This window comes from Anoplophora glabripennis, unplaced genomic scaffold (assembly GCF_000390285.2).
Source record: "Anoplophora glabripennis isolate ALB-LARVAE unplaced genomic scaffold, Agla_2.0 scaffold514, whole genome shotgun sequence".
Taxonomy (NCBI): Eukaryota; Metazoa; Arthropoda; class Insecta; order Coleoptera; family Cerambycidae; genus Anoplophora; species Anoplophora glabripennis.
The window spans coordinates 160000-179029 of NW_019416592.1; the positions used below are offsets into that span (position 1 = coordinate 160000).

General features: G+C 34.8%; 1 protein-coding gene across 1 annotated transcript; it reads left to right on the top strand.

The window, feature by feature from the left end:
• The first annotated feature begins 459 nt into the window (after positions 1-459).
• Positions 460-12195, top strand: LOC108912148. Its single transcript, XM_018717318.1, has 7 exons — positions 460-1417; positions 3442-3716; positions 3770-3878; positions 3931-4151; positions 7132-7246; positions 7309-7461; positions 12092-12195. Exons 1-7 carry the CDS (start codon positions 460-462, stop codon positions 12193-12195), a joined length of 1935 nt encoding a protein of 644 aa, XP_018572834.1.
• Positions 12196-19030: the final 6835 nt, after the last annotated feature.

Here is a 19030-nt window from a genome sequence, read left to right on the forward strand (position 1 = left end):
GGGCACATTAGGAAAAAAAATTATAGGAAGGACTAGTTTTATTTTGACCTCCCCTATACACTCCCGAGAGATTAGGAGGTACTTACCGGACACCCTGTATAGGTAAGTTTGGTTAAATTACAATATTTTGGACACCCCTACATGCACCTGTCCTGTGTCAGTTCTTATGAGGGACACCCTGTATATCGAAATTTTTTAAGTATTTATGCTATTTCTTTGAATGGAATCTAGAAAGAGAGTTCAATATTTTTACAACAATAACAACAGGTAGGGAGATAGATTACAGTTTAACAAGTCCCGTAATCTTGAATTATTACCATCATATAGACCGTACAAGACAATTTTAAGCTCTGATAACTCATATAAATCGTTTTCAACGACAATCATTTTTACACCTGGGACTCATCTCAGTTTCCATCAAACATTTCATAGAACTGTATCGAGCAGGAAAGATCAGACATGTATCAAGTCTTCCTTCTACTACTAATCAGTCTCAGTGTACAAAGTGACGATTTTACTCTGGTCCATTTAGACGGTTTGCATCCAATTGCGAGAAACACAAATCCCAGATCTGAAAGGTACCGGGACGTCTATACTAACCACAATAACTTCAAAGAAGTGGTGAACTCTTATTATGGGATTGCAAGAAGACCCAACCAAAGGAAATTCGAGAGACTGCCTGACATACTACACGATATAAGCGTATTTAGAAGTTTTCCTAGACTAGAAAAGGTCTCACCGGTGCAGCTAGAAAACTCTGCAAACTTGGACAGGATTGATTTCCACTACCCTAACATAGACAGGAGTGAAGAACTAGAGTCGAACTTTGGTAGCTTCACAAACGAATATCCTACGGAGCAAAATAGGTATGTCTTCATGCAAAGTCAAAAACTTGTAGCAAATGAAGAGGAAAAAGGAGACAAGTACAAGAGACCCGTGTACAAAACTACAAAATATAACCATCCGAAATCATACGTGCAAAAAATTCCGAAAACAACTACTCCTACGTATGAAAATAAATACGAGGAGCTAAACATAAGGAACAACAGCAACTCTACTTCGACAAAGGGCAGAATAAACCAATTATTGCAAAGTTATCTGGGAAAACTCTACGAAAAAAAATATAACAGCACTTTGTCCGATGTCCAACCTAATACATCATCAAGACTGGAACAGGAGCAGAAATCTAAGAAACTCTTAGACGTCAACACCCTGAAGAACTTAAAGAACAATGCCATAAATAAAATAAATAAGATTTTCAGTTTGTTCACTGTAGTTCAGTTCAATAATACTCAATGCACGGCGAATAACACGGCTGGCGTTTATCAAGGGATTTGCTATACCGCTTCCCAGTGTACCAGCCAAGGTGGTACCGCTATGGGTGACTGTGCTAATGGATATGGCGTCTGCTGCGTTTGTAAGTAGATATATACAGATTGTCCTTGAAATAAAGGTATAAAATGATCTATGATACAAAAAAATGTGTGTCGAATGACGTGCATTCATAAAATTTCCACTAGATCGTTGGTTATTTTGGCGACATATAAACTAATGCATTATTTTAGGCCAGGAAAATAAGCTGGGAAATAACTATTTCGTGACTTTTCGTTTCGGCAAGCTGAATTTATAACTATAGATGCTAAATATTATGTACAATAACGTATTAGTTTCCACAGTCATACAAATGGGGGGAAGATTGTTTACAAGGTGGTTAATTGTATAATTTTTATGTAAATTCACGTTTTTCGCTTATAACTTTTTTCCGTTCATTTCCACGAGAAAACAGTAAAGTACTTTATTTTTCGTCGTCAACCTACAAAACTAGCGTAAAAAAATATTGATTAGATCAAAAGTTATAAACAGAAGAATTTATTACTTTTGAATGAAACATTTATAAACTGCGTTATTATTACTAGAACGTTTTGGCATGGCATCCTCTCAGTCCTTATCACTGTCTAATAACTCACACGAAATCGGGAATCGGTAAGTTGAATAATTTACAAGTTATGGCCTTATAAACAAATTAAATAATTATTAATCTGAACGATCCCTAGGATATTCCACAATCGCAGTGATTTTTATCATGGTAGATTTCATAATAATACATTGAAATCTATCATTTTTTTTTAATTTTAAATTTGTAACCTGGAAATTTGTTTTATTTTTTAGCCTTAGTTGCAGAATGAAATATACGACGCACGCGCGTGATATATTTATAAATTATTGCATATTCCGAAAGCTTATGAAAAGAGCTTTAAGTTAAAAAAAATCGTCAAGAATCGTTGAAAAACAACGGAGACTGTCAAAATTGACGGCCTATTGTTAAGCAAATTAGGCTGGTAGCGGCGGTTGTCGAAACAAAAAGTCGCGTCCAAATCTATATTTCCTGGCCTTTAATGTAATAATAATACAAGACTCGTCGAAATAACAATAATAATAACACAACGCCAAAATAACCAATGATATAGTGTGTAATTTTATATAAAAAATTTTATGAGTGTAATTTTTTACTGTAAAGACATACAAATCGATTTTGTCATTATAAAGGATATAAATAGCATACCATCCGTAGGTACATTGGGATATTTCCATTAGTGTTTGTTATTGTTGCTGTTGATCAATACTTAAATAACTAGCCACTATTATTGGTTGTTGTTGGCACTGGCAACTTATAATCATAATAAGACGTGATACAGTACTTTTTCAGATTGTAACAGAAAATGAAACAATGTGACAAATAACTTGCCCTGTTTTGTTTTATTTTTGCGTGAAATCATTATTTTAATTTAAAGAACATAAAACTAAAACGAACTTGTCAGACAGTTGTGACGTGTTAAACTATACCTTAATTGGGCCATCTATTAACAGCAAGTTCAAATAATACCTCATACCACTGTCCTCATTTTATTTACTAATAGAGAGTATCCATATCCAACGTCACAAGTTAATAACAATGGAGTATTTCGAAAAAAAAAATTTAAATAAAGTTTTTAGCAAAATTGCTTGTACAGTACGTATAACTTTTATTGTAGAATATTTTTTTATGCAAACATCGTATTCCCGCATTTAAAGTTATTTTCAGAAATTCTTATTGTCATGTCAGTCTTGTCCCTTTTTGTATATGATCGACGAAGATAGAATAAGGGGCTTATAACAATAAAATATTCCAAAATATTCCAAAACGTATCGGAACACTATGCAAAATGAACGGCACATTACAATTGTCAAATAGAGAATAACCAGAATTATTTTTATCAGGTTATGAACTAATAACAATTTATTTTTCACTCACTGCCTACTTTTGGACCTGCACTATAAATACATTCATACAGGGCGTTCTATTGAGAATGGAACACAACTTAAAAAGGAGTTTTTGCACTAAATTTCAAATTAAACTCTTTCCTTTGCTGCTGAACACCTACTGCATAAGTCCTCTTTTAGTTATAGGCACTTGTGGCGGAAGCGGAAGTCAAAACTGCACATACTTCCAGAGCCCCAACTATCCCGATTATTACCCATCAGACGGCAGCACAGTGACGCCTACTACTGCAGCACCCACGAATCCATCTCCTACACCGGATCCCAGGCTGCCATGGGATTATAACATAAACGGTTGGGGCAGACAGACTGAAGATGGAGTCTATGCTTGTACGTTTAGCGTCAGCAAGTTGAACGACAACGTCTCGAAGATCAGGATAGATTTTGAAGACTTGGAGGTAAGTAACTTTTTCAGCATAGCAACAAAACTGGAGTAAATTATCTATTTTAGCTGACGGGTCCAACAAATGGTACTTGTACGGACGAAAGGCTGGTAATATCAGGGCAGAACGCCAACAACCAGGTTCCTGATATTTGTGGGTACAACACTGGCCAACACGGTAAGTTAGGGTATAGATCTTTTATCAATTTTTTGTTACTTTTGAATTGTAGTCTACGTAGACGTGTCGTCCCTGTCAGGACCAATACAACTGTCTGTCCTGTCCGCTTCTGGAGCTAGAAAACGATTCAGAATTAAGATATGCCAGTTCGACGACACATGTTTGGAACCATCCAGCAATTGCCTTCAGTACTATACTGGAGTTACAGGTGTTATATCTTCATTTAACTACGATCAAGCTACGATGCTCTCCAGAAGCACTCCTGGGTATTTCGTAAGTAGTTCATAGGTTCCAGCCATTTGAAGCTGACAAAAATAAAATAGGCGCACTCGGAATAATTCTCTAGTTCATCACAGAGAAGGGCTCGAATCTAATACATTATAGTTAAAAACTGACGGTTTAAAAAAATATCTGAAATAAATATTTGTTCATAACAAACCTATTTGCATTCTGTGTTCTGTGTTGGTGTTAGTGTAAGCTTCTAATGAGAATTATACTTAGTGGTTTAATAGAAGTTTTCACCCTTTTAGTAAGCAGTGGAAATAATTTTTACGAAAATGGCACACAGATTCAATAAAAACGAACTTGTGGACATGATTTTAATTTATGGAGAACGTCTTCAAATTTAAAAGAATAAAAGTGTAGATCCCTAGATCTGGGCGAGGTCCGGAACATTTTCAAAATTGCAAAAATGTTTTAAAAAATTTTAAAAACACCTATTTTATCTAAGTTTTTTACTTATATCTTGGAACCTATGCATTTTGGAAGAATATTGAAGAGGAAAAAAAGTTTTAGAATTGAATTTTGCGCAATATACTGTAAGTTAAAAATGTTTAAATTTATTACCGAATATGCAAAATAGCAATAATTGATGAAAAAAAGGCAAAATAATCGAGTTTCATGAATAATTTTTTTTGCATAATTTAATTGCTCTGAGGACACACCAAATTTCATTAAAATCGGTTCTATAGTTTTCGCAAAATAATTTTTTGAAAAAATAATTGAAAAAACATTTTCGCAATTCAAAATGTTGCACAGCCTCAAATAAAGCATCCATAAATTTTTAAAATTTTCACACTCTTTAATTTTTAAACAATTAGATTGCATTATCTCGGCTTTTAATAGACCAATTTCAACCTTTTTTTATTCGAGGTCTCGCGAGCCAAGGAATTCGAATGTCGTAATGCCAACCGTCTAATTTGCACATATTTTGTTATAAACAAAGTTTATTATTTTAGCATTAAATATGCTGTATATTTTACCCTATGCTATTGCATTTTTTCAATGAAAAAATTTGTTTACGTATACATTTCAACACTGAATATGAATGTATTTAGTTATAATTATTACAATTATTTACATAATTTTTGTTTAAACAAATTAAAAAATATATATTTTTATTTGGAAATTTGTTTTTTGTTAAATACAGATAAAATTAAGAAAAAATAATACTTTAAAATTATAATTTTTGAAAAAAACTAAATTGCAAATTGATAAATGTAATTTAATTGTTAAAAAATAAAAAAAAGAGTGTTAACTTTAAAAATTTACTGTGGCCGTCCTAATCAGCCGATTTCAATTTTTCAAAAACCATTTGAAAGGTTGAGCGGTCTTTTCTATGTGAAAAAATTTTCTAGTATCTGGACGCTTTATTTGAGGCTGTGCAACATTTTGAAAATTCGAAAATTTTTTTCAAAAAATTATTTTGCGAAAACTATAGAACCGATTTTAATGAAATTTGGTGTGTTGTTTTATTATACTCTAAAGTTTTTTTACCAAAATTAGAATGGTGACTATGTGGTTGTGCTTCTCTTGGAATGGTATCCGACAAGATGGTCCCAAGGTTTCACTTCCACAAGCCATTTGAGACTCGAATAGAGGATCAAAGCAAGTGGGAGGAAAGGTTTAATACCCTGGAAAGGTGGAGCCTAGTATGGTTTACAGATGGCTCCAAAATGACCAGAGGTACGAGTGCAGGAATATATGGACTCAGACCCAGATGGAGTGCAAGCTACAGTCTGGGGGAGTTCCCTACTGTATTCCAAGCAGAAATCTTCGCGATAATGGCGTGTCTGGCAGAGAATGTACGTAGAGGTTATAGACGTAAACTCATATATATATTCTCTGATAGTCAAGCTGCAATTAAAGCTTTAGCCGCACACAAGGTAAGTTCAAAACTGGTGTGGGACTGTTTACAAATGCTGACTGAACTGGCCACCAACAATACAGTCAGACTGTGTTGGGTGCCAGGGCACAAAGGCATTTGTGGAAATGAGAAAGCGGATGAACTTGCTAGGAAGGGATCCGAGACAGTGTTCATTGGCCCGGAGCCCTTCTGTGGCACATCTCCCAGTGTGGTCAGGCGGGCTCTGGGCAAATGGACAGAGACAGAACATAGGAAATACTGGACTTCAAGGCCAGGACATAGCCATTCTAAGGAGCTTATGGAGTATCCTTCGAAGGGAAGAGCGAATGAGCTACTGAGCTTGAATAGAATCCGGCTCAGGAGAGTGACAGGACTCATAACGGGACACTGTCACTTTAGGAAACATCTACATAAGCTAAAGCTTGTAGACAGTCCAGTCTGCCGAGGATGTGAATCAGCGGATGAAACTTCTCTGCATATCCTGGGCGAGTGCCCGGGATTTGCACGTAGCAGAATGACGCTCCTTGGGAGACCCTATTTGGAACCCAAGGAATTGAGAGAAGTGTCAGCAAGGAAGCTTTTGGACTTTGTAAAAAAGAAAAATCTACTTGCTGAATAGGACTAGTAGTGGGACGCACAATAGGCATAATTAGGCCGCAGTGCTATGGGACTTTTTAAAGGACCAACCACTAGATGAAGATGAAGATGAAGATGATGTGGTTGTGCTTCAGTCCGAACTTTATAATGTTCGGAAATAGTTTAATTTAAAAAATTCAAAACTTGTTCGAAAATTTTTGCAGTTTTGCCCATTGTCGCAGTTCGGCGCTCTGCTGACATCGTCGGCTACGCCTGTTGGTCTTTGGAGGCAATCGGAATTTCGTGGAATATTTCGGGAAATTTTCAAAACATGAGTGAAATTCTGTTTTGCCCCTATTTTCCGATGTGCGTCGTAAGTCATCTGCGATTTCGTCGTGAAGAACATTGTTTTAATGCATTTGATCATATATTTATAAAAAAAAATTGTTGAATTTGTTTGAATTAGCTTTAAAAAAAATACTAGAGTAAATAATAGAATATATGTTTTTTAATGGCTTCTTTTTATTTCAGAACAACTTGAACTATGCAATTTGCATCAGAAGGGAAGAAGGGTACTGTTCAATCACGTACAGGAACGTAGTGAACGGCGTGGAATATCCGTTTCAATTCACCAACGTAGACGACTGTAAGTCCTGTAAAAATAATTCATCCACAATTTTATCTTTGACTTTCATGATACCTTTCCAGCTGGAAACATGATCATCGTGCCAGGACAAGCCGGCGCCGACATCTTCAACTGCCCGGATGACTACATCGTGATCGACGGTACGAGACTATGTGGTGACAAATTTAATGATGGCAGCGTCAACGATAATTTCACGATGAACGCTGACGTTACGGGTAAGAAAATATCACAAAACACGTCTTTAAAATAGATGTATTATTTGCTAACTTGTTTTTTCACTCTTTTACTTTCTTTGAATGCTTTGTGGTAGAATGACAGTTTTAAAATTATCATCCTGTATCACTGTATATAACGAGCGTTCAAATAAAAACGTGGTCAAGTTGGTTCTGAATATTTGGACGTAGGGCTTAGCGTATAGCAAATGAACTTAAACGTCATCTGTCAAAGCGCTATATCGCCGCTATCAATTTGAATATTTTCGTTTTAAAAAGCGTTTAAAATGGTGTTTTCTCAAGAACAAAAAGTGTTTATCATAGAGTCCTACTTTAGAAATGGACGCAAGATTGATGGAATATGGAAGTATTCTATTGAGGAGTTTCATAGAATTTCAAAATCAATTTCCCGGCGTTGTTGAGTACAAAATTTTTCAAAGTGCAGTTCAGCGTTGTGTTAATGTTTTTCGTGAAACGGGCAGTGTAACAAGAAAAGAAGGAAGCGGCCGACCTAAAAAGCGGACTGAAGAATTAAAAGAAAATGTCCAACAAATAATGGAAAATGCGCCAAGAACTTCTGTACGTGTTTTATCACAAATGGTGGGAGTATCAGTCGGTACCACACAGTGTTAAAAAAAGATTTGCGTTTGTTCTCCTATCGTTTAACTTGTCAGCAATAACTTCATGAAGTTGATTTTCCGCGACGGGCTGTATTTTGTGAATGGTTTTTAAACAACTACGGCGAACTTCATAATATCACATTTTTTTCTGATGAAGCCTGGTTTCATTTATGTGGTTACGTAAACTCACAGAATATGAGAATGTGGTCTTCTGAAAAACCAGATAACTTTTTTCGTCGAGGGCCCTCTACACGCTCAAAAAATTGGAGTTTGTTGTGCTCTCAATCGAAGCAGGATTTATGTACCTATTTTTTTTAATGGTACTCTTACTGCGCAAAGGTATAGAGAAGAAATTATCGCTCCTTTTGTTAACCAGCTGGAAGAAAACGAAATTACAAACTTTTACTTTCAACAAGATGGCGCAAGGGCACATACGGCAGGCGAGACGATGAATATGTTGAGGGAAGTTTTCCAAAATCGACTAATAAGTCTCAATGCTGAACGTGAATTTCCACCGAGGTCATGTGATATTACGCCGTGTGATTTCTTTTTGTGGCCTTACCTTAAAAACACTATTTTTGAACTGCCTATTCCTGATTTAAACCATCTGCAGGCTCGACTTATAGACAAGATTCGTGAAACTAACAATACCCCGAGCATCTTAGAAAATGTCTTTAATTCTTTGAGGAACAGGTGTGAAAAGTGCTTGGAACAAGGAGGGGGACACTTTCCGCAGCTCCTTTAATTGTTTGTTATTGTTATCACGATTATTCTTTAAAATAAAGTTATATAGTCATTAACGTTATTGAAACTGACAGCTGCTATACAGCTCGTTGAGAAATGAGGTTAAGTTGGTCGCTATAAGCTACTCCCTACGTCCAATGTGTTAGAGCCAACTTCGACCACGTTTTTATTTGAACGCTCGTTATTTTAATTAGCACTGGAAGTAAAGGGTTAGATACAAAGGAGAAGGAATAGTTTTTTTGTCTACAAAAAATTTTGATATTTAAGTATCACGCATTAGTGCAACATTTAAGGTTTTCTTTTTAACAAATTAAAAAAGCATTGTATTATTCAGGGTGTAACTTTCAGTGGCGTTCAGTTTTTTAGAGTTAGTAGTACCACATAGTAGTACGTGTTTCCCAGAATAGTTACAAATCTGAAATTATTATAGTTGAAGTTGTAATTTGTTTTTTAAACTTCACTTAAACTCTTGTCTACGCCATTACTGGGCAGCTCACGAACTCGGTTGTATATGCGCGCTTATCAGCTTTGCCTGTTATTAACTAACAAAGTCTCAACATGCAATTACAAAATTATATTGTAAAAACTTTATTTTTGTATTATTTTTCAACATGGTAGGTATTTTAAAGTCACTATAGTTTTTTAATATCAAAAGGACGCCGCGCCTTATAAATGTGTATGTATAAACGTTTTGGTTCACTCTTTGCTTTTATTATAAATTGAAGTTCCATTCTCAATCGATATTCTCATTAGTTTAACAATAACATTTAGTCCATTTATGGTTGTATGCGTTTAAAATTACCTATCATATCCCAGAATTATTAATCGGTAACAAAAACCTTTGGTAGTAGGCATGTAATTTACTATACAGGGTGATAAAAAAGAGTGTAAAATATTTCAGGAGGTAATAATATGAACCAAAATAAGCAGGAAAGTCTTAATAAACATGGGTTCGCAAACTAACGGTTGCGGAGATATGGACCACTATCCGTTTTTCAAACATTTTATTTTATTAGGAATAAACCGACAAAGGAAGCTTTTAACAAACAAAAAACAAAGTTACAGAAGATTTTCAAAGTGCCCTCCATCCATTTCCAAGCAGGCACGACATCTTCGTCTCGACGATATTGGAACACCCTCCTTGGTTTGGATTTCTTGACACTTTTGATTAATCCGTAGCTGCAGCTCTTCCAAACTATTTACAGGAGTACCATACACTAATGTCTTCAAATATCCCCAAACAAAGAAATCTAGAGGGTTAAGATCAGGCGATCTTGGAGGCCATAAAACAGGTCCGGCCCTTCCTACCCATCTATGTGGAAAAGTTTGGTGTAAATGCTCTCTAACGGCCATGGAAAAATGAGCTGGAGCACCATCATGCTGGAACCACATTTGTTGCCTCTGATTCAAAGGAATGTCTTCCAAAAACTCATACAGTGTGTTCTGCAGAAAGTTGAGGTAAGCAGCGCCTGTTAATCGGTTTGGTAAAACAACAGGACCTAGAAACCTGTCACCTACAATACCCATCCAAATGTTTAATGAAAAACGTGCCTGATGTCCAGATTCTATTAGAGCATGAGGATTTTCGTCGGCCCAAATATGCGTATTGTGAAAATTAAACACTCCATTTCTTGTGAACCCGGCCTCATCAGTAAAAAGAATGTTTGCAAGAAAACGAGGGTCTTCAGCATCATGACGTAGAAACCAGCGGCAAAAAACCAAACGTGCTTGATGATCATTTATTGGATTTAAGGCCTGTACTCGTTGCACATGGTATGGATAAAGCAGTTGCTCGTGAAGGATTCTCCAAACAAGAGGACCACTAATTCCTACCTCGGCTGATATTCTCCGCACACTCGTACCTGGATTCTGCTCTACCAGTGCTAGAATTTCTTCTTCTGCTCTAGGAGTGGATACCGACCTTGGTCTTCCGGATAAATGGCACTGTTTGCTCAAGGAACCGGTATCACGCAATCTTTGGTGAATTCTTCCAAACATGCGTTGTGAAGGAATCTGGCGATTTGGATAAGCGTCAACATAAAGACGTCGCGCTTCGGTGGCGTTCCCATTAGCACGACCATACATGAAATGCATGTCTGTTAATTCTGCGTTAGAGTAACCAGCCATAGCGAAAGAAAACTTGTGCACTGAGAACAACTGTCAAATACGTACTGTTTATTTCACTAAACATCAACCAACTATTATAAGAAAATACACAACGTTTTTGCAAAATAAAAAAAGGGGCTAAAAAACATAAAACATTCCATATCTCCGCAACCGTTACTTTGCGGACCCATGTTTATTGAGACTTTTCTGCTTATTTTGGTTCATACTATTACCTCCTTAAATATTTTACACTCTTTTTTTAACACCCTGTATAACCTTCTAGCGGTTTTCTCAAATATTGATTCTGAAACTGGATCCTCATAATTAATTTAATAAGTATATCTAGAAGGCCACGATAGAGAGAGTTTCTGAAAATAAACAATTTTCATTAAGTAACCTGTGGTGTAAGCTGTCAAGTGTTTCAGAAAATTAACCAGGAATTATTACGCGAACCTTAGACCGACCCTGCATCACCCCACTTAATCAACTGATTAACTGTTTACAATGCAGTAACTAGGTCAAGTTCAGTGTTATTTATACGGCGCTGGCGCGGGCGTGCCCTTCTTGCTCTTATTGTCTTACTGAGAATGAATATGATTTAAATATTACTCCCAAAAACAACAACTGAATCCCAGAACAGTGCAAAACGCTGCAAAAGACTGCGGGGCACCTGTAGGACATTTTATACCTTGTCGAGGGGATAATCTAATTATTGTAACTTTCTCCATGTTTAGGAAAAAAAATTAAAACTAACCATTCGATTCGTGCGTCCCAAAAAAATTTTAGAGGTACGTCCTAGGTTTTAGTAGCACACACTGTATATTTTTGTAAATACAACTGGAACATATTCTCTTGAGCCCTGGAATCCGCAAATCAAAAAGAGAGAACACTTGGTGTAAAATGAAAAAAATATAAGCAGCAGGTAACCCATATGGGCTCCATTCGTCACTTCGCTACTTTGCTTACAACTTTGTTTGCAAAAATTAAGCTTTGATTAGATAAAATTGAGTTTACCGCAAAAGTTTGATCATTTGCAAAAATTGGTCAAAATCTTTGCGACTTACAAAAGAGGTACTAATTTGTACATAACTACATAGCTTGGAAAGAAAGAATTTTTTTCCGCATTTTCGATGGTAAATTAAGCAAGGATATTGTAATTTCAGATACAGGAGCTGGACCAATAATTGTACCCGTTAGAACCGATTCGATGGTAACTGGAATGGGCTTTAAGTTATTTTATACCCAAAATAGTTGCGCTGGTTATTAAAATTGTCGTTAATAGTAAATATACTTATTATAAGTTATTATTAGTAATTATTTATTTACCTTAAACACCCATTTTTCCAAATAACGAGCGTTCAAATAAAAACGTGGTCGAAGTTGGCTCTGACACATTGGACGTAGGGAGTAGCTTATAGCGACCAACTTAACCTCATTTCTCAACGAGCTGTATAGCAGCTGTCAGTTTCAATAACATTAATGACTATATAACTTTATTTTAAAGAATAATCGTGATAACAATAACAAACAATTAAAGGAGCTGCGGAAAGTGTCCCCCTCCTTGTTCCAAGCACTTTTCACACCTGTTCCTCAAAGAATTAAAGACATTTTCTAAGATGCTCGGGGTATTGTTAGTTTCACGAATCTTGTCTATAAGTCGAGCCTGCAGATGGTTTAAATCAGGAATAGGCAGTTCAAAAATAGTGTTTTTAAGGTAAGGCCACAAAAAGAAATCACACGGCGTAATATCACATGACCTCGGTGGAAATTCACGTTCAGCATTGAGACTTATTAGTCGATTTTGGAAAACTTCCCTCAACATATTCATCGTCTCGCCTGCCGTATGTGCCCTTGCGCCATCTTGTTGAAAGTAAAAGTTTGTAATTTCGTTTTCTTCCAGCTGGTTAACAAAAGGAGCGATAATTTCTTCTCTATACCTTTGCGCAGTAAGAGTACCATTAAAAAAAATAGGTACATAAATCCTGCTTCGATTGAGAGCACAACAAACTCCAATTTTTTGAGCGTGTAGAGGGCCCTCGACGAAAAAAGTTATCTGGTTTTTCAGAAGACCACATTCTCATATTCTGTGAGTTTACGTAACCACATAAATGAAACCAGGCTTCATCAGAAAAAAATGTGATATTATGAAGTTCGCCGTAGTTGTTTAAAAACCATTCACAAAATACAGCCCGTCGCGGAAAATCAACTTCATGAAGTTATTGCTGACAAGTTAAACGATAGGAGAACAAACGCAAATCTTTTTTTAACACTGTGTGGTACCGACTGATACTCCCACCATTTGTGATAAAACACGTACAGAAGTTCTTGGCGCATTTTCCATTATTTGTTGGACATTTTCTTTTAATTCTTCAGTCCGCTTTTTAGGTCGGCCGCTTCCTTCTTTTCTTGTTACACTGCCCGTTTCACGAAAAACATTAACACAACGCTGAACTGCACTTTGAAAAATTTTGTACTCAACAACGCCGGGAAATTGATTTTGAAATTCTATGAAACTCCTCAATAGAATACTTCCATATTCCATCAATCTTGCGTCCATTTCTAAAGTAGGACTCTATGATAAACACTTTTTGTTCTTGAGAAAACACCATTTTAAGCGCTTTTTAAAACGAAAATATTCAAATTGATAGCGGTGATATAGCGCTTTGACAGATGACGTTTAAGTTCATTTGCTATATGCTACGCCCTACGTCCAAATTTTCAGAACCAACTTGACCACGTTTTTATTTGAACGAATAAGTAAATTTGGTAAAACAAGTGAAAAACAAAAAATTCAAAAGTACTGACACTTTGCTGCTATCAGAAACTAATTTAGGGGAGTTGAAATAGTCTATCAACTTTTTAACCAATAATTTTCGTGAGCTTTCCAAGGAAACCCTCGTATATGTCCGTGACTATTTAAATTTCCCGCCCTATTATTCTATTTCTCTGATCGATTCACTTCGAACTTGATGAGTATTTTAACTGGGCTCTCTTCTTTTTCCTTATCGAATTATTTACAGAGTCGGGTTATCCCTGGAATTATAACTCATAAGAGAAAAATAGTCTTTATTTGTCTCTTATTATAAAAGAAGGACAAGCGTAGTCACAGTAGGTAAAAGGAGGTTCCTCTGGTCTGAAGGCAAAATAAAATCTCAGGAGACCGCTCCTTCTGTTTATAATTATGTCCTGACAATGTACAATTTTATAAACTTAGTACAATTTTGAGGAAAATTGTCCACATTAGTTTTTCTTTCGGAGAGAGCCCTACTTTTACAACTTTATTTGTCATCATGTCATAATCAAAAACATCAGCACCAACAACAAAGGAGAATGTTTATTTCTTTACCTAGTTCTCATACTATAAAATATGATCAGAACTCTATCATTTTAAATTTACAAATTGAAGGGTATATACAGGTTTCAACCTGTATAGGTCATAGCATGTAGAACGAATTAAATTATAAATAAGACCATTCATTACATTCGTTTAAATTTGTGGGAAAATTGCCTTATGGATACAAAGGTTTCAAACTCCCACGCAGCATTTTCCTTTTCTATAAATGCTGTTACGTGATCATGTGAATGCCATTAATTGTTGTTAGTGGAGAATACGACGTAACAAGATTACAATTATGCCTACATCTACTTATTTATTAAATTCCACCATCTATATAAATAGCTATAAGCCACTCCACCTATTTTTTATATTAATTGATTAATTTTTAAATTTATTAAATCCAAAAACATTTCAAAGTAACATTTCTTTGAAAATCAATGCATTTCGCTGTTGTCGAAATCTATACTTTCAAATTCGCATAATAAAAACAATAGGGGTCGCCATCTATGAATGAGTAAATGAACTAAACTATAGTACGATCGTATACGATGCAAAGTAGAGCAAAAAATTGTCGGTCTTTTATCAAAGGAAAATCGTGTCATCATTTTTAGGAGGCGTAAGTTGAACCGTTTCAAATTTAAAATGAAATTGAATGTAAAATCTGAAATACCGCCGCATACGCACTGTGTTCTGGTACTAGCTGTAGTCGGCCAGGTGCATCGAGTGTACGAAGTGGTCGGTTATACGTCAAATACTAACCTGGCGAGCTTGATCATAGAGCAGGGAACAATAAACAGTGGCGCGTACAGAGGTGAAATGTACATATGTGGAATTTAAATAGCGAATTGGATTTATAATAACTTACATTTAAAACAAATAGTTTATGAGAATAAAGGGATTTTTATAGGAACAGGGTTCCAGACGTGAACTGATCTCTTCATCGCACCCCATTACGATTCTTTTTTTTATAAGGAGAACGAAGTTTCAAAGCAAAAACCTTGTATAACAGATATACTATAAATATTTACAGAATGAAAACAAAATATAAATCCTATGATATGATTCTATCAAATGAAAACACTAACAACAATTCTCTACCAATCTCAACAAAATAAGTTATTTTTCTATCAAACAAGAAATGTTAACAAATTATAAGCAAAATATAAATTCTATGATTTATGTACTGTACGCCAAACTGCATTTTTCTCATCTTCATTTAATATTAATTTCTTCTTTGCACCCCCTTTTTTAGGTTTCTTAACGTCTCCTTCAATTTTCTTCTCTCTTAAAATTTTGAAAACAGATAATTCGCTTACTCCAGTATATCCAGAATACATTTCCACCAAACCAGTCTTCAGTTTCATGGAATGATCCTTTTCTAAAGGGTTATAGACATTTAATATTATCGTTTTTTCTCTGTAACTTAATATAGATTTTTTTGTACCCACAGCAGTACATCCGGCTCGCGAACATCCAGGCACCGCCTCCATTTATCCATATAACGACAACAGAGCAATAACAATAAAAATACTTCACTTCACTAGCACAGAAAATATAATTGCATTCACGATTCACAAACAACAGCCCTAAAGACACAAACAGCACACAAATAAAACACAAAAAACACTTTTGTTACGGAGCACAAGAAATATGATTTCACTCACATATTCTCAAATAATAGCGCGAAACACACATATAGCCCGAAAGAAATATAATTGCACTTATAACAGTTATAACCTCACAAATATCGCGAGGGAGAAACACGCAGCACCAATACGACCGAAACGAAACTGACCACGCCAGGCCGGCACGCGCGCCGCCGCAAAAAACACAAGCACAAGTCATATGAGGGATAATGAAGGGAGTAATAAATGTATTGTTGTCCTGCCGCCCAATGTGCGAAGGAGATGCCTTTGTTTTTCATTTTGTCCTTCATAAATATATAACTGTTAATCCATAATGCATAAAGAAATTATTCAATTTCCAAAACCCCCTATAAAATGTGTTGCACTGATTCCCTTGACAGGCAATGATTTATTACTTTGCATCGAATACGATCGTACTATAGGCCATCTAGGAAATAATATGTGAATTAGTGTTGACATGTAGTAGAGGCGTTGATCGAAATATTCTCCCAAGATGTCTAACACTTCAGAAAAAACACAACTCGTCTCTTTCCCCTTGCATACAAACTTAACCTCTGTAATATGGCCCATCATCTCCGCTTCACAAGACTAACGCATTTCTAAAGAAAAGGTTTTGCTCCGAACTGAATGAAATCAAAATAAATTCAGTTACTATCATGGGCGTGCGGAAAGTTTTGATAAGGTTAATAAATATCTACGAACAGATATACGAGTACAAAAATCCCTCACCATATAAAATAACTACGTATTGGTGTTCAAATAAAATTAAATTTAAAGATCTTTATTAATTTTGTTTAGTACTGAATGAAATTTGACTTTTTTAATGTTTATAAATTATTTGTGAACTGATGGAGAACGTATCAGCAAAAATCTAATAAAAAACACGTAAATTATTTATTTTAAATTGTGATAAAAATATTTGGTAGGAATTGTTAGGTATACAGGGTGTATCACGGAGAGCGCCCAGTAGGATTATCTCAAAAAGTAGTCAAAATTGAAATCTGAAAATTTGTATTCAGAGGTTTATTAAAAAGATCTATTCAATGAAAAGAGTATCAACTTTCTCACACTTCCGGTTATACCGGAAGTCATCATCTACTTTGTTATTTCAAATGGAACATTCTGTATATTTTTGCATTTTTTAATTCTACGATAAAATCTAGATTAAATTCATATAAGGTACTATATGTCAAAATGTGACAGTTTTCAAGTTAATATCAATTTTCGAAAAAAATTGAAGGGTACAAGTGATTTTTTAAAACAGAATAACTCCAATATATAGCTTTATTTATTAATGAAATTTGGCATTGATAATTTAAAAGCAATGGAATTCAACTAGTTTATGTCAAATTTGCAAAAGTTCATACAGTGTTTAAGAACGTGTGACAAATATTGTGACGTTAAAGTTAAATTTACTCAAATGGTACACCCTGCTATATTATTATATTAATGGATACAGAAAAATGTACGGTGGATTTGATGTACTCAAATTAATGATTAATAAAACGTATTTTTTTTATTGTTATACAATAAAACAATCAAAAACAATAATTTAGTATATTAAATTAAAAAAGGCGATGCTTTAAATAAACCCACTGTACTTGTAGATTTTTCTGTGTTGAAATCCATAATTTCCAATTTACAAAAGAACTGTTAACTTTGGGTATAGAGAACTATAGTATCGTTTTAAAGTAATTTTAATTCTGCATCCATAATATACAGGGTGTACCATTAGAAATTTTTGAGTATATTCAACTTCATCGTCACAATATTGGCCACACGTTTTTAAATACTCTGTATGAAAATTTGACATAAACTGGTTGAATTCCAGTGCTTTTAAATTATCCATGCCAAATTTCATTAATAAATAAAGCAAAATGTCGAAGTTATTCTATTTTAAAAAATCACATCTCTCAATTTTTTCTAAAATTAATAATAACTTGAAAACTGTCACATTTGGCCCATAGTACCTTATATGAAAATAGTCTAGAATGTGCCGTAGAATTAAAAAATACACAAATATAACAGAGCTTATGATGACTTCCTGTATAACCGGAAGTGCGAGGATGTTGACACTATTTTCATTGCATAGATCTTTTTGATAAACCCCTGTATACAAATTTTCAGATTTCAATTCTAACTTCTATTTGAGATAATCTTACTGAGCCCTCTTCATGATACACCCTGTATAAAAAAGTGTAATATTAGTACTTCGTATTATATTAGCTATTTTTTTTAAATTTCTTTACATAAAAAGTTAGCATATCATTTTCATATTATTGGAAAACGTAATTATTTGGTGAAATAACTGCTGTTTAGATATAATTAAGGCAGTTTATAATTAAAAACAGAAATAGAATGGATTTTTGATAAATTTCGTGTTGATAACTTCTCAAATTTGAATTATTGTACAGTGAGAATATACACATAAATGTATACAATATATTTTAAATTTCTTTTACTGTTCAAAGAGCGATAACTAACGATACGCCACTGAAAATCGACGGATCCACATTTTTGTAGTCCATACGCAAACCAAAATATACAGCGCATTGAGTTCCACCTTTTTGTAACAGACTACAGATGGACGACACTAGCACATATTCTGTAGTCGGGTGCGTTGGCAGACATTTTTTCTCGTAAGTATTGCTGGTTGCCTATATGCTGAGAGCTATTTTAAAACAATATTTTACGGTATTTTTTTCACGAAATTGTATTCAACCAATCAACAATAGCATTATCTCGACCATAGACTTAACGATTTGTCATTGTTCATTGCATATGAATCATTAATATTCAAGATTTAGGAAATTTATAGTGCAATGTTGGTTGCCCAAACTCGGAGGTCACGTGGCTTGTAATCATTTATAAAGTCTCTGTACATCACATATCACCTGTACATTAGCTACGGGACAATATGCATTTTATATTTGTTCAATTTCAATTAATTTTCAATCAATAAACCCAGCTATATATCTGTCACTAAAGTTAAGTTAGGAGGCCTTCTTGATGTAGGTGGTAAAATTTCACTGTACTGTATCCCGTGAAGTTCACAATTTCGTTTTAAAATTAAAAGAGAGTTTAGTAAATCATGAACTATATTTCAGTAACGAAGAACT

What these genes read in the sequence shown, in the direction of transcription:
- LOC108912148 (XM_018717318.1), top strand. Translation starts at nt 460, where the DNA reads ATGTATCAAGTCTTCCTTCTACTACTAATCAGTCTCAGTGTACAAAGT. An exon ending in TAGATTTTGAAGACTTGGAG is followed by an intron (nt 3,717 to 3,769) that starts GTAAGTAACTTT and finishes TATCTATTTTAG; the next exon opens with CTGACGGGTCCAACAAATGG. An exon ending in GAAGCACTCCTGGGTATTTC is followed by an intron (nt 4,152 to 7,131) that starts GTAAGTAGTTCA and finishes TTTTTATTTCAG; the next exon opens with AACAACTTGAACTATGCAAT.